Source organism: Copidosoma floridanum, unplaced genomic scaffold, assembly GCF_036245765.1.
Source record: "Copidosoma floridanum isolate Cflo_tuat_1 unplaced genomic scaffold, Cflo_Japanese_pri ptg000007l, whole genome shotgun sequence".
NCBI lineage: Eukaryota > Metazoa > Arthropoda > Insecta > Hymenoptera > Encyrtidae > Copidosoma > Copidosoma floridanum.
In genome coordinates, this window is record NW_028321884.1 from 16,565,567 (window position 1) to 16,583,568 (window position 18,002).

Below are 18,002 nucleotides of genomic sequence, written 5' to 3' on the forward strand. Positions count from 1 at the left end.
CATCTCTCTCGGTAATATGCTACGTAGTAAATTTCTAATCTTAGTCTGAATATAGAATCAAGTGACTATTGGAAAATATTATAAAAATCAAACATATGAGTTCTGCAGCAGACAATGCCCAGGAGTCCAATGAATAATTATATTAACTTGTATATATTTAAATGCTATTGATTTACAAAAATATTTTTAAAATAATAGTAACTATTAAAATTTAAAGGATTTTTAATAAAATTATGTTGTTCTGCCCCAAATATAACCTATCCCCATACTTAATACTTAAGCTAACTACTATGTGATGGCTCATGAACCACGAAATTTCAGCCAAACTAATTAAAAAAATGGTAGGGATCACACAGAACGTCACTTCATAACCTGCTCCAGCGGTTAACTTGGTTTTACCTTGGGGAGAAACTTTACCCCCGCAAGCTGATCATCAAGCTTTGTCTTTTGTAATATGATGTACTATATTGTAAGCAAGAAAGTTCAACCCTAGGTGGCTTCTAAAAGAACCGATGAGATTAATGGTTAAATAGGAAATTTTCAGGGTTAAACAGATAAAGTCAATACTTATAATGGCTCTGAAAAACATTTGTGGTAAACTTTTCAGATATTCCTTATTGTTATTCTTGATGATCAAAAGCTGACTTGTGGTTAGCTTGACTCTTACCCTCGGAGTCTGCGTGTACGGGGACCGTGCTGGAGGGAGAAATGCCGCTGACCAAAAAAATGTTTCATCTTCGGGTCATTCTCCAGATAAATAACGACTCATCGTTTGTCATGAACGTGGACTTGGAGAATAAATTCAATCGAAGCAATCACTTACCAAGCTCCACTTAAGGGTGGAGTTACATTTTTTTCTTTGTTTTTTTTTCACGTACTATACAAACACTTTTGACATTGATGTCTTTCACCAAGGAGACATAGCTCCTTCTAGACTCTCGCAAAATTATCTTTAGAGAATCGAGTTAATGTACGTCCATTGAAGAAGTATCTGTTATATTACTTTTATAACTTTTCTATTGATCTCTATGTAAGTAATTCCATGTTAGTTTGTTACCAACAGATTTTTCAACAGTAATTATTAAAGGTATGAAATCTAGTAAGGTCGTTTAAGTCTTTGTCTTGAAAAAAAGAAGTTTTGTTCAACAGCAAAAATAAGGAGACAGTTTTACTAGACATTTTTCTAGAACAAAGAACATACCTAAGCTCACACTAGCAGGTGTCATTAACAAAGTGAACCACGGTAATTTTGAGTAGGCAAGATAACAGGTATCAATTATAAACGTTAGTGATGTCATGAACGCTACGCGTACAGCAGCAAACTAGAAGCCATTATGTTGTTCGTCAGTTGCTCGTGAGACTTGTCATCTAGCACCTACGCAGTTATATAGTAGTAGTTGTAGCAAAATGTCCGATGATGAGGTGGAAAAAGAGAGGTTGGCGTATCATTACAGAGTCGAAGAAGAGCGTAGAGAGTATGGCTATATTGACTCTGGCCGTGAGGCTCGTTCAACCTTGTCTCTTAGCAACTCTTCTGAAGAGTCGAGGCAGTTAGATCTAAAACACAGCAAAGATTCTCGCCCGTTACCTACAAGTAACGAGGTATGGTCATTCGAAAACTGCAGTTACAAACATCAACTTGTATAAGATTTTTCTTAAAAATTTAAAAAAATTGTGTTTTTGTAATAGGAGTCTTATCGGAAGGAGTTTGATTGCACGGAATTTGACAAGGAGACAATTAAGGTCTTTGTAAGTATCGAAAATTTTTTTTCGTCTTTCTGTTTACTTATGTTTAAAGAATTTTTTGTATTGCATGTAGTATTATAAAATTGAAATCAAACAGACTCAAAGGATGTTTTTTTTTTTCGGAGTAGAAAAAATATTAAACCGTCGAATCTCTTATAATAGAGTGTGATCAATGTGCCTGAAGTTGATGTCATCAAAAAACTAACAGGCAGGTGAATGAAATCACAAAAAATGTTCAATAAGAAATTTGTGTGACTGCGACATAAATAGTTAAAATTTTTCCTATTATGATAGAAACACGCAAAAAAAAAAATAATATTATGGCGTAACCGTTATAGCGTTTTTTATTATTTAATAATTAGTTAAAATTGACCAATTTATTTCTTCGAATTTCATTTATAATTTTTTTTGGGTCATCACATTGCAAAAATAGCTGAGAATACTTTGTTAATTATTCGATTCTCTCTTTATCGGTACTGTTAAGATTATATAAAACTAATTTTGTTATCCTGGGCTACTTTGAGGGTTGGGTGTGCTCTCGGTAGGGAAAATAGGGTTCGCATCTGGTGCGTATCCAACTAGAGCTAGCACAAAACTGGTTCTTTGATGAAGTTACTACTGTGGACATTTAGGGATTGGGAAAGGAATAAGGAAACGGATAAGAGGCCTTTCATTACTGGAGGGGGGTAGGAAGACGTAAGGCAATTTTTGCTGCGAGAAGGTTGCCTCAACGCTCCTCAAGGAGCATTCCGTGGTAAAAAAAAACATGTGAACAAGCGGCTCAGCTTATGCAAAAACTGCATTTTTGCATTTAAGGCACGACTGACTGATACGAGGGAATATATTACTGTTTTTACCACACTGTATAAAAAATTGGTACTGTTTTGTGTAGGGTTGGTAAAAAAATGTACATATTCCTACATGATGGAGAGAAAAAAAAGCCTTAGAACACAATAATTATCGATCTTATTTGTATTTATTCTGAAAAAGCTAGTATTTTATCGATTCTTGCGATTTATGGCGTTAATTATAATATAAAAAAAACTACCTTTAAAAAAAAGTATAAAGTTATGCAAGTTTGAGATTATTGTCTCTGAAGGTATTTATAATCAATTATAAAAAATTAATTGCAAATGTAAAACATAATTAATTATAATATTAATTAAAAAAAATTATAACACCTGTAAGGCAAGAACGAATTCTGTTTTTTCAATTTAAATGAAGAAATTTTTAATATCATCTTAGCAGGAGAAAGTAGTGAAATCTAAAATTAATAGACAAATTTAAAATGAATCAAATTAAAATATTTTAGTATATGACAAAATAAATATCACATAATTGATTTTTTATTAAAAAAACTTTCTTCACGAAAAAAACTAAAAAGATTAAAGACAGCAAAAAAAATATTTTTAAGTAAATTGTATTTTTCGTTTTTAAGCAAAATGATGAAATGCGAGAAATATTCTTTGCACGTATATTTTATAACTTTCTAAGACCGAAAACCATATTATTTGTATACATTCTGTATACTGATAATACAGTTTTTGGTCTTAGGAAGTAATGAAATCAACAGAAAAATTCAAGTTTTTCTTTTGTAATAAGTAGTAATTTAATTGAATATAATACAATCATAAAAAATTTATTTCCGAGATAAAAAATAATTAATTATAATATATATTTAAAAAATTATTAATCCCATAAGTCAAGAATAAATTCAGTTTTTTCAATTGCAATACAGATATTTTTAATAGCATCTTTGGCATTAGAAAGCAGTGAAATCCAAAATTAATAGACAAATTTGAAGATAAATCAAATTCAGATATTTCAGAATATAACAAAATAATATATTTTTTAACATAAAAAATTTCTTCACGAATAACTGAACAGATTAAAGAAAGCAAAACATTTTTTACGTACACTGTATTTCCGTTTTTAAATGAAATGATGAAATGCGAAAATTTTTTTTTGCATACATACATTCCGTATGCTTATAATACAGTTTTTGGTCTTGGGAAGTAATGAAATCAACAAAAAAAATTCAAGTTTTTCTTTTGTAACTAGTAGTGATTTTATTGAATATAATAAACCACTGGAATAACACGGTTATATCTAACATTACTCGTGAATGATATTATATTGAATAATACAGTACGTATTACATAACTTGCCAGGACTGATTTTCGAGTTCTAGATGTTACATATTAACAGTAATAGATAATTTTTTGTATAACAATTCATCATTAATTAGTTTATTAATTTTATAAAGTATCTTTAAGTGTGCATTTAGTATAAATTCGTTTATTAATAATTTTTTTGATAAATCATAACAATTTTAAAAAAAATTTTAAATAACATTTCAATGGTGCTTATAAGTCAATCAATAATTCGTAAAATAAATGGACAAAAAAAAAGTGCGTACCCTGATAGAAATCGACCATTTTTTCAAAATTTAAATAATGTTTTTTCCAACCTTTTTCCAGCATTTTACAGCTATTTTGTCAAAATATAAAATTCTGGAAAAAGGCTAGAAAAAACGTTTTGTAAATGCTCACAAAATGGTCAATTGTCTACCAGGGTACAAATTAAATTTTTACTTTTCTATTTGTTTTTTTACAAAGAATTTGTTCTTTTGTACATTCAACGAAACGCAAGCTTGAGGAGCAAATTGAAATAACTTATTATAACATTTAAATAAAATATTTTTTTCTTGGTTGGTGATTAACTATTGACTTCATAATCAACTAATTAGAAATATACGAAAAAATTGTTTTATACATTCTGTTATCCGTAAAAACTTGGTATTGATTGTTCATTAAAAAACTCAAAAATCAGTCCCGGCAAGTTATGTAATACGTACTATATTATTCAATATAATATCCTTCACGAGTAATGTTAGATATAACCGTGTTATTCCAGTGGTTGATTATATTCAATTAAATTACTTCTAGTTACAAAAGAAAAACTTGAATTTTTTTTGTTGATTTTATTACTTCCCAAGACCAAAAACTGTATTATTAGTATACGGAATGTATGTATGCAAAAAAAAATTCTCGCATTTCATCATTTCATTTAAAAACGGTAATACAGTGTACGTAAAAAATGTTTTGCTTTCTTTAATCTGTTCAGTTATTCGTGAAGAAATTTTTTTTGTTAAAAAATAAATTATTTTGTTATATTCTGAAATATTTGAATTTGATTTATCTTCAAATTTGTCTATTAATTTTGGATTTCACTGCTTTCTAAAGCCAAAGATGGTATTAAAAATATCTGTATTGCAATTGAAAAGACTGAATTCATTCTTAATTTATGGGATTTATAATTTTTTAAATATATATTATAACCAATTATTTTTCATCTCGGAAATAAATTTTTTATGATTGTATTATATTCAATTAAATTACTACTAATTACAAAAGAAAAACTTGAATTTTTTTGTTGATTTTATTACTTCCTAAGGCCAAAAACTGTATTATTAGTATACAGAATGTATACAAATAATATGGTTTTCGGTCTTAGAAAGTTATAAAATATACGTGCAAAAAATATTTCTCGCATTTCATCATTTTGTTTAAAAACGAAAAATACAATTTTTTAAAAAAATTTGTTTTGCTGTCTTTAATCTTTTGAGTTTTTTTCGTGAAGAAAGTTTTTTTAATAAAAAATCAATTATGTGATAGTTATTTTGTTGTATACTGAAATATTTTAATTTGATTTATCTTTAAATTTGTCTATTAATTTTAGATGTCACTGCTTTCTCCTGCTTAGATGATATTAAAAATTTCTTCATTTAAATTGAAAAAACAGAATTCGTTCTTGCCTTATAGGTGTTATAATTTTTTTTAATTAACATTATAATTAATTACGTTTTATATTTGCAATTAATTTTTTATTATTAATTATAAACACCTTCAGAGACAATAACCGCAAACTTGCATAACTTTATACTTTTTTTTAAAGGTAGTTTTTTTTATAGATTTCATAACTTTTCTGATAAAAATTCATTTCTTAGAATTTTTCAGGGGATTGGTTGTATGATCAAAATTCTTCTTTTTCAAAAATTACTTATTATAATTGAATATGACTACCTTCAGAGACAATAACCTCAAACTTGCATAACTTTATACTTTTTTTTTAAAGGTAGTTTTTTTTATAAATTTCATAATTTTTCTGAAAAAAAATTCATTTCTTAGAATTTCTTAACGGATTTGTTGAACAATCAAAATTAATTATTTTTTCTAAAAATTAATTAATATATTTAATTAAGTATACCTTCAGAGATTGATCCTTGCGATTTATGGCGTTAATTATATTCTACAGATATAAGTTTTCGTTACAAAAAAGTTATACTTTTTAAGATCTATGAGTTTAACGGTCATTTCATAATCTGAAATGTTAATAAAAAAAAATATAAGTAAGTTAGGTGGAGGAAAACGATAACTCTGCAATTTTTTGGCATTTTTATGATTTATAGCCCAAATTTAACATCATCACTAAATGTGATGATACAAAAAAGTTGTATTTTGACGAGACCTTCAACCATCAAGATTAATGTATTACCTCTTGTGCAAAACAAAAAATTTGGATACGGGAAAACGACTTTTTCTTCATTTAACAAGCACTTTCGGCCCTTGTAACGTAAGTGTTACCTCGTGTGGTACATCCTAGGTAAATATGTTTTACGCAAAAAAGTTGTATTTCAATATAATCCACAACTTTTTCGTTCAATATCATAATTTAAAGTACACAACAAATAATTTAAATAAGAAAAAACTACGTTTTTGTGATTTTGAAGCACTTTTTGGCTCACAGAATGTTTGGGTTACATCCTGGACGAAAATTTGGAATACAAAAAAGTTGTATTTAAAATATAGCTACAGTTTTGTGGTTTACATTGAATCTCAAAAATATCATGTTTTGAAGTTATAGTTAAAAAACTATTTTTTTTTTACTGAAAATACCATCTCAAAACGACTGCCATTTTTTTTCAAAAGAGAAAATCTTACGGATCTTAAGCCATCACGTAAGACATAAAAGACGAAGCTATTTGTTAAATTTCAGCCTAATCCAATAAAGACTGCATAAGTTAATCAAAAAACTTGATTACGCCCATAAATATATACATACACCCCTGACGCTGAGGTCCACGATCGCAATTTTTTCTTAACTAAAACATTTTTTTACACAAAAACAATAAGTTTTAAAAGTACTTACACTTTTCGCTCTGGCAATAATATAAAGCACTCCTGAGTATCAGTCGTGCCGAAAAATCACAGAGGTCCTTGCCTGAAAAGTCGCACGGGCCTTGATCCATTCCACAACCTGGCCGACTGAGCCACTGCGCGCTCGTTTATTAAGATTCCATGTATGACTACATATACTTAGTACTTGTATAGAAAAAAATCAGTGGACAGTGAGTGCTTGGGTACTCAAGTTACAAGTTTTTTTTCTGTAGAATCATGTGGCAGATAATATGATTATAAATATAAGTATACCTTTTACGAAACTTTATTGTAAACAATGGTGGTGCAAATATCGTATAAATAAGTATACCTGTGTTGATTGAGTATGGTTATAATTAATATTTTAATACTTAATAAGTTGACATTATAAACAACATATTATCGCACAATACAATATAAAGAATATAGAGACTAGCCAGTACAAGACTGTAGGATTTCATCGAATCTTCCGTTGATTTCGAAACTACTTTCTACTGCCTACGCTGATTACATTTGTAACGTCACGCTCACATTTATCATATATGCTCACATACTTATTCCTAATTCATTTTTAGTATCTAAAATATTACTGTAACTCAGAAAATAAGACAAACCATCATGTAGTACCACTTTCTTTGATAGCAAGGTAGTAAATGCCAGTGAATAATGTTTCTTTAGGATGTTCATCACACATAGGATTTTAGACAAATATAATTGAAGTATTAAAAGTATACTCAAAATACCATAAGAAATGCCCAAAAAAAATTGCAGATCGATCAATCATACCATCTTTCACATGTTTACTTTTAAAATTTTGCTATTTAACATGTACCCTTATGAAAAAATCTTATAAAATTATTTTTTTTAAATCTGTATAAACCTCGGAAGTTTTGTTTGTGTGAAAAATTACTTTTAAATAAATCCGATTCATTTTCAAGTGGATCTATAACTCTTTTTTTTTCTTTTAATAAAACAAAAAAAAAGAGGTCAAGTATGCGTAAAAGCTCGTATGTAAACTCATTCTATATAAGAAATAAAATATTACGCACCTATTAAGGAAGGTTAAAAATGTCGAAGATTATATGTAAGTTAACGCCCGAGACAGAGCTAAGGGTTGATAACGTGAAATCTAGGACATTTTATAACCTCCGAACGTGGTGTGTATTCTAATTTTCATCAATTCTGCGTCGAGAGAACGGATTTTGGTCCTGCAAAGCGGGACGAAAGGTCCTTTTTTCGGCGCAGTATAATAAAAAATAATTATTTTCAGCGTTGTTGCCTATATTCACGCTTCTCCCACCTTCCTGACTTTTGTTCTCAATTACAGAGAAAAACTTGTCAAAGAAGAAAACGCAATAAACAAGAATTACTGTATTTATACAGTACGGAAGTTCTTTTTTTTTTATATAAAAATTCTGGAAAATGTTAAAATGTACAAACAATAATAAATACATTAATCTTAAAAGTAACATATTAATCATACATAAATAAATGTTTATTAATACATATAAAAGCTGTTCTGCTGATTTATATACTTTTTTCTGAATTTTTGAAAAAAACATGTACCAAAAAAAGTTTATTTTATTAAATAACTTGTCTATTTTGTGTCTAATGAAACTAAATAAATAAATACACAAAAAATGAGGATTTACATCAAAAATAAATTACGAACTGTAAGAAAAAATGAAGTAGTTAGGTTTTAATTATCGGGCCCGCTTACAGCAAAGTAGATCAGGGGCCTGCCCAGATTAGGTCTCACAACTTGTACAGTATCCAAGAATTAAATTAAATTTCTTTTGGTTTTTTAGAATGCGAAAAAATGTTGTTTGCATTATGAACTTGGGGATCCTATGCTATGGAAAAATTAACAACTCTATTTTTTTATTTCAGGCTTTATCAAAACTATACATTTTTTTTTTTTTTTTTTTTCATATATATTAGAGTGCTCTACGTCCGGCTCCTTTAGTAAGGGCACTGCTATAGGCACTTAGCACTTTGGAGACAGAAGGAAAGAGGGATGGGAGGCCTCCCATTGCTGGAAGGGGGGTAGGGGGGAAATAGGCAATTTTTGCTGCGAGAAGGTCGCCTCAACCCTCCTCGAGGAGCATTGCGTGGTGAAAAAGCACATGTAAGAAATCACAGGGGTACTTGCCCGGAAAAGTCGTACTATGGCCGGAAATCGAACCACGGTCTCCCGCGTGCCAATCTACGACCTAGCCGACTGAGCCACCGTGCGCTATAAAACTATACATATTTAAGGAATACACAACCCCGTAACCCTCATTTATCCCTTTTTCATATTTTAACCTCAAGCCACAATTATTTTTTACCTGGAGTTTGTTGTGCCTTGAGGAAAAAATATTCCTTGGTTTATAAAAAAAAATTTTCAGATTAATATCTTTTTATACACTGTTGGAAGTTACAAAATGTGAGAAAAAACGGAGTAATCAGGTTTCAAGTATCGAGCCTACTTACAGCAGAGTTGATCAGAAGCTTGCTCAGTCTGTGAAAGGTCGTGAATTTACATCTTTTAAAAAACGGTTTTTTTTTTTTTTTTTTTTTTTTCATCTAGAGAGATCAGTAAAAAAAAAAAAAATAAGCAAAATTTAAAATGTGTGTTACAGTGTGGTGCGATAATATTAGAAGGTATAGGAGAACTGAGAACTGGATGTACGTCAAGAAGGGCGGGGAAAAGGGGAAGAACCAAACAAAATTAACTTTTGTTATACTTTTTCTCAAGGTCACGAATCTGAAATCGTTGATTTACTCCCTAGGGCAGAACGCGCCTATAAAAGTATAACTACAAAAAAACTGTATATAGCCTTACTCTATACCTATAAGAGTTATGTTAGTTAATTTTTTTTATTAGCGTTAAGATGGCTACTACATTTGCCAAATTATTCCACTGAAGACAGTTAATGTTGTGTAATATATGTTACATTAGCTTAAGTGTCAAAAACTAGCGTGTGAGACTCTAAGTCCCCCGGTAATAACGAAGTTCGCGCATGTATTTAGGAATCACATGTATACTGTAAAATACAAGGTTCATAAATACATGTAAATTTAATATGTTTTTTTTACGATTTATGGCGGTATATTTATGTTTTACCTGTAATTTTGTCATGTATAAAAGGCTTTGGAACTTTTTAAAATGATTTTTAAGGTTATTGTTGGGTAAAAAACAAGAAATATGTCCAACATATTTTTAATCAATTCGCAAATATGCTAAAATTTTTCCCGAAGATTTCTACCTCTATTTTGTAGAGAAACATAAAACACCGAAATTTACGGTTATGTCTTGATATAACTCAACGCCTCTTTTTTCGTGTGGCACGGTATTTATTGCACATTCAGGAACGTGTGAAATTTGTTATTATTGTTCTACTTTGCTTCCTTTTAAAAATATGGCGTATTACGTCACATTTGGAGATCACACCATATTATAAAAACCCGTTTAATCAATACCGGCTATCTGCATCGATCTGCCATACATGCAAAAATTACCTAATAATGTACTTAATTAAAGAGACAATATAGTAATGATTAAAAATTAATATAGAATTAATATTAACTACTATATTCTATACATATACGCGCAGGCAAGCATGTACACACTTGCACAGTAATAGTAGAAAGTACATATACAAACAGTTATTATACATGTACACTTTCATGGTTTCATCCATAATTCTGTACATTAGTTACACACACATAAAAATGTGCATGTATACATTATATACGTGTACACTGCACACAGAAACATACTATGAGTAGGCAATAGAAGTGTGCAAAACACTAAATGCTGACTGTAGATATAATATATATATATATATATATATATATATATATATATATATATATATATATTTCCTATACTATATAGTAATCTCGATGGGGCATTCCACACAACCCCCCACAGCCCCCCACCGCCCCTCCATAAAATAAGGTGAAAACCGGTCATTTTTTCCCTTATTTTCACATATCGCAGTTTTTTCCTAAGCTCCCCACAGCCCCCTGCCCATTTTTTCGTGACCCCCACCGCCCTCCCCGCCGTCTGCCACACTTCATTTAGAGACCGTGGATGACATCGTATTTATCGTATTCCTTGGACCTTGATGTGTATACAGACGTGTACGTGTCGTATTTGGATTAGTCTATTATTTTTAATCTGCTTCAATGTTGAATTACTTTAAGACAAAACTGTCTTATCGACACGATTTATCTCATCGTCAAGATAAATTTAAAGTCATAGTTGAGTTATAGGGCGTCATTGCGCAAATCATCATTATTATTATATATTGAATATCAAAGTTAACTGTTATATTATATAGTTGACTGTGTGGGGCATTCCAAGCAACGTTCCACCATATAAAACCATTTACATTGGAAATATTAAGATTATTAAGTCATTCATGTTTTACTCAGAGTCTTTTAAAAAAAATGTAGTTTAATACATCATAAAAATAATACGTCATATATATTTTTGTACCGTAAAAATGTTTATTTGTGAAGAATGTTAACCAATAAGAACATGTTTTGTTTCTTACAATATATTTTGTTTTCATCAATTTTTTCACAGCACCCAGGAGGTAAATAGATGGACTTTATACATACAAATAATATAAAACCATTAAATTTATGCAACTCAATACGACGAAAAATCAATTTATATCAATTGTATTTCCATTTCTTTGTAAGTAGAAAAATCTTGGGGCGTTAAGCTTTTTTTTGTTAGCATTTCTGATAAACTACAAGTAAATTTTTTATGCGTATGTATTATATTATTTTATATACGAATGAATAATACCAATACATACAAATATTTTAAATACATTTAGTTTATCATTATTGCAAACCGTAAAAGTTTCGCATTAAGATGACTTCTTTTATGTGTCAACTTATTAAACCCTATCAAACGAGAAAGACTTAGGTCTATTCCTATTCTGTTTCGAATTAATGTTAAAATTGGTCAAATTGGTACAATTGCTACAACATAATATAGATTGATGGGATGTCATATTCAGTGATAAATTTTGTCCATACATATTGGAATATTAAAATGATATTGTTATTATAAGATACACTAATTTCATGATCAAAAATTTTTTTTCAAACTATATTTTTAATATCTAAAATGTTTTCTCTATCGATTTGAATAAAAATGTCCATTTTTATTTTTGCATCTCGATAAAGCTACGTATACTTGACAATGAGAAAAAAGAGGTTTTTTCAAGTATTATCCTACATTATCAAAACTTTGACCTTGAGACTTGTTTATAGTCATAGCAAATGCTACGACTAATGGGAATTGTTTTCTTTACAAAATAAAGATTAATAATGAAGTATTTCCAATATATAATGTAGTTTTAGGAAGAAAAACTTTATTACCAACTTTTTTTTCCGTAACTATTTTGCCTTCTGTGTTATACTTAGACAATTTAGTAATTTGCAATCGTGTAGCGTTACATAATCCGTCTGATATACTCAAATTTCGAGTTAACATTACCGTTGTACCTATTTTTGATTGAAGTTCATGAGGTGGCAAGCCTTTACGAATATTGTTTAACATTTACGGGAAAATTTTTATAAATATTATCATCTGATTTGTCTTTGTCCCTCCATTTAATTTACTTAAAACTTTATTGTTCAAGCAAAAAGTATATTTACTATGTAAAGTTAGTATTACATTATTACCAAAACAGTTGTTGTTAATATTAAGTATTTTAGTACAGACATCATCTGTTATCCAGGATTTAAGAATGTTAATAGTTTCTGTGTCCCCTTCTCCAAATCTTAAAAACAATGTTGAGAAGTCTTTATCACTAGAACGAATTTCATTTTGTAATCTTAAAATTTTGAAATACTTCCATAAAAATGATAATTTAATAGTTTCTTCTATTATCGTGGTTCTATTACCATTTTTTATAACTGGGAAGATTTGTCAAAAATCTCCTCCTAATTCTATAAGTTATTACCAAAGCAGAGTTTTGTATTACACAAGTCTCTTAACGTACTATCAACGATTTCTAGAGATTTTTTCGGAATCATGGAAGCCTCGTCCCATATATTTAAATCAACTTCCCTTAATTTTTTTTTTTTTTTAAATTCTAAAAATACACTATCGATATTATCTAAATCTAAAGGTAAACGGAAAGTTCTTTGACTGGTCATACCTTTTGTTAGTAATACAGATGCAATTACTGTCCAAAACATTGACAAAATATTGGTACGCCTAGAAAAAAAAGATTTAATAATAGTCTCATATAAGTAGGTTTTACATGTGACTAGAGTAATTAAAACTTTTCGTTGTTGAAAATTTAATCAATAAAAAAATGATGTATCACTTTTTTCTTTAAACATAACGGAGAGTTCTAAAAAAAACTCTAAACGTACCACAATACTACCTTCTGCGTGATGAGAAAATTTACTGATTGATATGTAACTAATGCTTAACAATGTGGATTAAAAACTTTACTTCCTCACAAAATTGTGGGCATCAACCTTTTCCCACTACCAGATAAAATTGAAGGGCTCTTCTTTTGAGTTAGAACAGTAGGGGGTTGGCACGCGGAGAGCGCAGAGAAGCGAAGCCCCACTAGTATATATATGTACGTATGTATGTGTGAACGTACGTTTTTACCGTTTTGGTCCTCAACCAAGAAACGCCTAAAGAAGTTCTCACATCAGAAAACTTGATCATTTTCGAGAACTATCAAGTCTTGTGTTATGTGTAGGTGAAACTCGAATTCGTTTAACAAAATAATTCCCCATTTTGTTTTTTTACCAGTGAGTGCACATGAGCATTGCAAAATCATATTAACGCAGCCATCTAAGAGTGCCAACACACTTCCCTACATTCAATCTTCTCGAACGTTTATTTTTAGGTCGCTTGCTCTTGCTATCTGTTGCTATCTCTATTTTTTATAGGTCGCTTGCTCTTGCTATCTCTTGCTAGCTTTCCCTATTTATTTATTGATTTTAATATTCAAATTTTCCACCAGTTTTCTACTGGTTATTTGATCGTGGCACCTGAGCTTAGATGGATGTGAGAGTTATGTGTAATGCATGTCAACCAAAAAAGTGCTTCCATTCATTTAAATTACATTGGCTTGCAAGAATTTTTTCTTGACCTTGATATAAAGCGTAACAGGAGTGGATTTTGCTTGATTCTCCCCTTCACCACGCCTCTCATGACTTACTTCCGGTTTCCTCTCCACTACATGATGCCACAGATTTTTAAGTTTATAAATTTTATCTTTTTTTCTTTTAACCGATTCTAAAATAAAAAAATTTAGAAAAAAGTCACAGTTACCAAAGTGATTTGGAACCCCCAGCGTCATACTATTTTGTGACCGCGGCTCTTACCTACTCTACTGTGAGCAGGCCGAACATAGTAAAATCAATTACTTCATCTTATCTTACAGTTTGTAAGTCATTTTTCACAAATATTTTTATTTATTAAACATCAATGTTTTTGGTGTTAATATAAATCAAATGAATAATCAATTTACTTGATAAAATTTTTTTTTTTTAAATGTTTTTTAAAAAAAAACAGGCAACTAGCATATTCTCGCAGAGCACCTTTCCAATTGATTGATGATGATCTATTCCTACGTTTTCAATTCATTTACGATTCAAGTAACACTTTTTTCTTTAGTGTCTTTTTTCAGTGTCTCGTGTATTGGTCGTGTCTTATATGCAAAACAACGCGTTTTACAAAAATTCAGCTACATATTTATACTTGCAAAATTTTCACCAGTGCGGTATTTACAGAAAATCACTCAATTTTAATTTTTTTTTGGAAATAAATTTTCCTCTGCATCCTTTCTAACATTTCTAAGTTATTCGTTTTAAAATTATATCAAGAATAAGCGGCTACAGAGTGGTAACAGAAAGTAACGGTCTCAAGAAAGATACGCTGTTCAGAAAAGCATCTTGAATAAAGGTTCTTTTCCGTCAATTATTCCGATAAATAATCGTCCGAAAAATGTTAAGCACATCACAGTGTTTATGTTCAGTACTTTTTTTTTTATTGGTAATGTATATAAAAACTATTAATTTGCATGAAATTAACAAAAAATGTTTTGCAGTAGTAGTAGTAGGAGAAGTAGAATTTTTTTTGAGTTTAAACAGCGAATTAATTTTTAGGCAATCATAATAAACACTAATTTCCTGATAACTATTATTAAAAATATGTTTAAATTTCAACTGTTATGTTTTTGATTATGCTAAAATGTTCTCTATTAAGTAAAATTGGTTGCAAATTGCTGAAATACAAGATTTCAGAGTTGTAATTATTATTTTGTATTGCAAATTGAACTATATAAAACATTAAAGTCATAATTAAAAAAGTTCTTTTTTCCCCAACATTAAAGTTCTTCGTATCTTTAATAGAACTTACTTTTAAACTTTGATCCAGTAATGCTGCAAGGTTAAAAGAAGCTAAATTTTAAAGTAATAAATCGTTTCATGACATCTTGTTGAATGTTAGATAAAAATCATTGAAAAATTAGAGATGTTAATAAAGTTGCAAACCTTTGAATTTTAAACAACATTTTCACACTTGTTTGCACAATCACTTTGCCAGAAATAGGTGGTAGATGGTCCGACAATAGCACTCTTCGGTAGATAATCAAATAACTGACAAATCCTCTCAAGCTATTTTTGCAATACGATATCCCAAAAAAAGTTACAAGCAGGATTAGAAGAAAAAATCTGATCGATTTTTTCTATTTGTTTGATAAGAAACAAAGCTGGCACGTTTATGCCCCAAAAATATTTTTCTATGTTATCTGATTATAATACAAAGATATTTTAACAAATTTTTCTGGAGTTAAAAGACAATTTTTTACTACATTTCTCATCAACCTGTTAATACTTGTCAGTTAAAGCAATGTTTTTATCTTTTAGGTCAGAGGTAAATCGATATTCGTTCAGGGTACCAAGAAAAGTCAACTAGGCGAAACCACGTTGATGTTTGACCCTCCAGATCAGTGTGATTTGGATAGAGTTGAGGCAGGATTCCACTCCGATGACATCTTATATGTTCGCTTTTTTTCAAGGAACGAGGCAGATGTCTAAGTATAGACAATTGAAAAATGTCACAAGTTTTTAAAAATTTAGTATATAAGTAGAAGAAATGAAAAAATGTAAAAAATAAAAGAATAAAGTGTTTGTATTTTCATTTTAAATCTTTTCTTATCTACAAAAATAAGCACAATATGTTGGAGTCTTCATAGTACTGGTCTTATTTATAAAAATAAAAAATCAACAAATAATAGTCAAAAATCTTTGTTAGCTGTTTATTAGATTATATAAGTTAGAAACATATTTGTCAAATAATATAGATGAATTACTGATCTTATAACCCTTCCCTGCTGTGAGATCTAATGTTATTTCTGTAATTCCGTTATCTAAAGAAAGTTACCACAAACAAAAGTACTGACTTAATTACCATGCATGGATATGTGATTTATACATTAAAAATTATAAATTATTTATTCTATGAAAATTAAAAAATCTCACGATATATAATGTTTCTATTTCTAGTAAAAAGTAAAATCATTTTAATTTTTTTATGTACTTAAAGTGGTACCAAAAATTTAATTGCCATAGAAATGGGAACATAATTAATGTTCGTACAAAAACCAGACATTTTTGGGGTTCTTAGCTTTTTTTGTTTAAATTAAATTAAAAAGTTACTGACTTGCAATTTTTTCACATGATTCATTATATTATAAAATTTAACAATAATATGCATTTTACATAGAGTTTGGAGTTACGATTCTAAATTAAAAAAATCGGATATTAGTATTAGTTAGTGTACTAAATCGTTTTTTACAAAAAATATTCTAAAAATAATCTTATACTCCTTTTCTTGTGATAAATAACATATAAGTCAGATTAATGGTTCATTTACGCATCTTGTACGTTTTTTCCTTGCATCTAATGCTGCTCTTACGGGGTATAAGGCCACGGAGGGCGTGGTTGCACATCCCTATATTGAGAATATACAGAAAACTTTTTACCATTGTTGTATAAAGTATTATTCTTCTTAGTTTTTCTAATTTTTTTCAATTTCTTGCACGGTTTTTTCACTAAATATAATATTAAGCGCCTATGATACTTTTCGAATAAAAATATTATAAAGCTTATGACACATCCACTAATTAATAATACTAGCAACGGGGTGACGTCAGTAATACTTAATTGTGTGAATGTGATTCCTTTTATTATTTCTTTCTTTGGCCGATATAACTTTTTTTCCCAGAATAGTAAACCATTTTCTCTATATTTCTGAATGCTGAAAAAAAATATTATTATAAGTTTTGGACAATAAATATTTTTTTAAAGATACTTACTGATGGTTTAAAAATCTAAGAAGTGGATCTCCTTTTTTTAAACTAATAGCAAATTTTCGTATGGTACCAAGTGGAAAAACTAAGATTCTACATAGGGAATTGTAAGAAGTTGGTTTCTTAATAGATCCAATCATGTAGAAAACAACTCTCTCATTGCATACCTGGAATTAAAAACGAATTTTTTAATAATTTATACTCTAAACATAATAGACATTTTTCTAACACAAATACCATCAACAAACATGTTATAGAATAAATCATCAGTTTTAAACAGGTTTATCAGATATATTTAAAAACTTAAATACTCGTAACAGGTGGGGATATGGTAGAGATAGGTATGTCTGATATCCATAAGAAGTATTTTCGTAACATTTCAAATACTTTTTTATTTAAAATTAAAATCTATGTGCAAAAAAAATGGGCTATAGTTTTTCTTTAAAAAAGCTAGTTCGGTCATGATGGCTAGCAGTAGGGTTTTCTCACTTTTGTGTCCCCAAACTAAGAGATCTTTTAAGATTTGTTGATTCAAAAGTATTTTAGCTACGTGTTTTCAAGTGTATAGAATAATACGCATACATGTTATCTTACTAATATCTTACTAATATATAAAGCAAAGTCGTTAAAACCGTTGTAATCGCTAACCGCGAAAACTACTGAACCGATTTTGCTAAAATTT

The 18,002-nt window shown here is 29.3% G+C and overlaps 2 protein-coding genes across 2 annotated transcripts in view; one reads left to right on the top strand and one right to left on the bottom strand.

Moving 5' to 3' along the window:
- Positions 1 to 18,002, bottom strand: part of LOC149375464 (uncharacterized) — a 264,850-nt gene that overhangs the window by 9,703 nt on the left and 237,145 nt on the right. The window lies entirely within an intron of this gene.
- Positions 1,342 to 16,149, top strand: LOC149375465 (uncharacterized). Its single transcript, XM_089588975.1, has 3 exons — positions 1,342 to 1,602; positions 1,690 to 1,749; positions 15,876 to 16,149. Exons 1-3 carry the CDS (start codon positions 1,408 to 1,410, stop codon positions 16,044 to 16,046), a joined length of 426 nt encoding a protein of 141 aa, XP_089445101.1. The 5' UTR covers positions 1,342 to 1,407; the 3' UTR covers positions 16,047 to 16,149.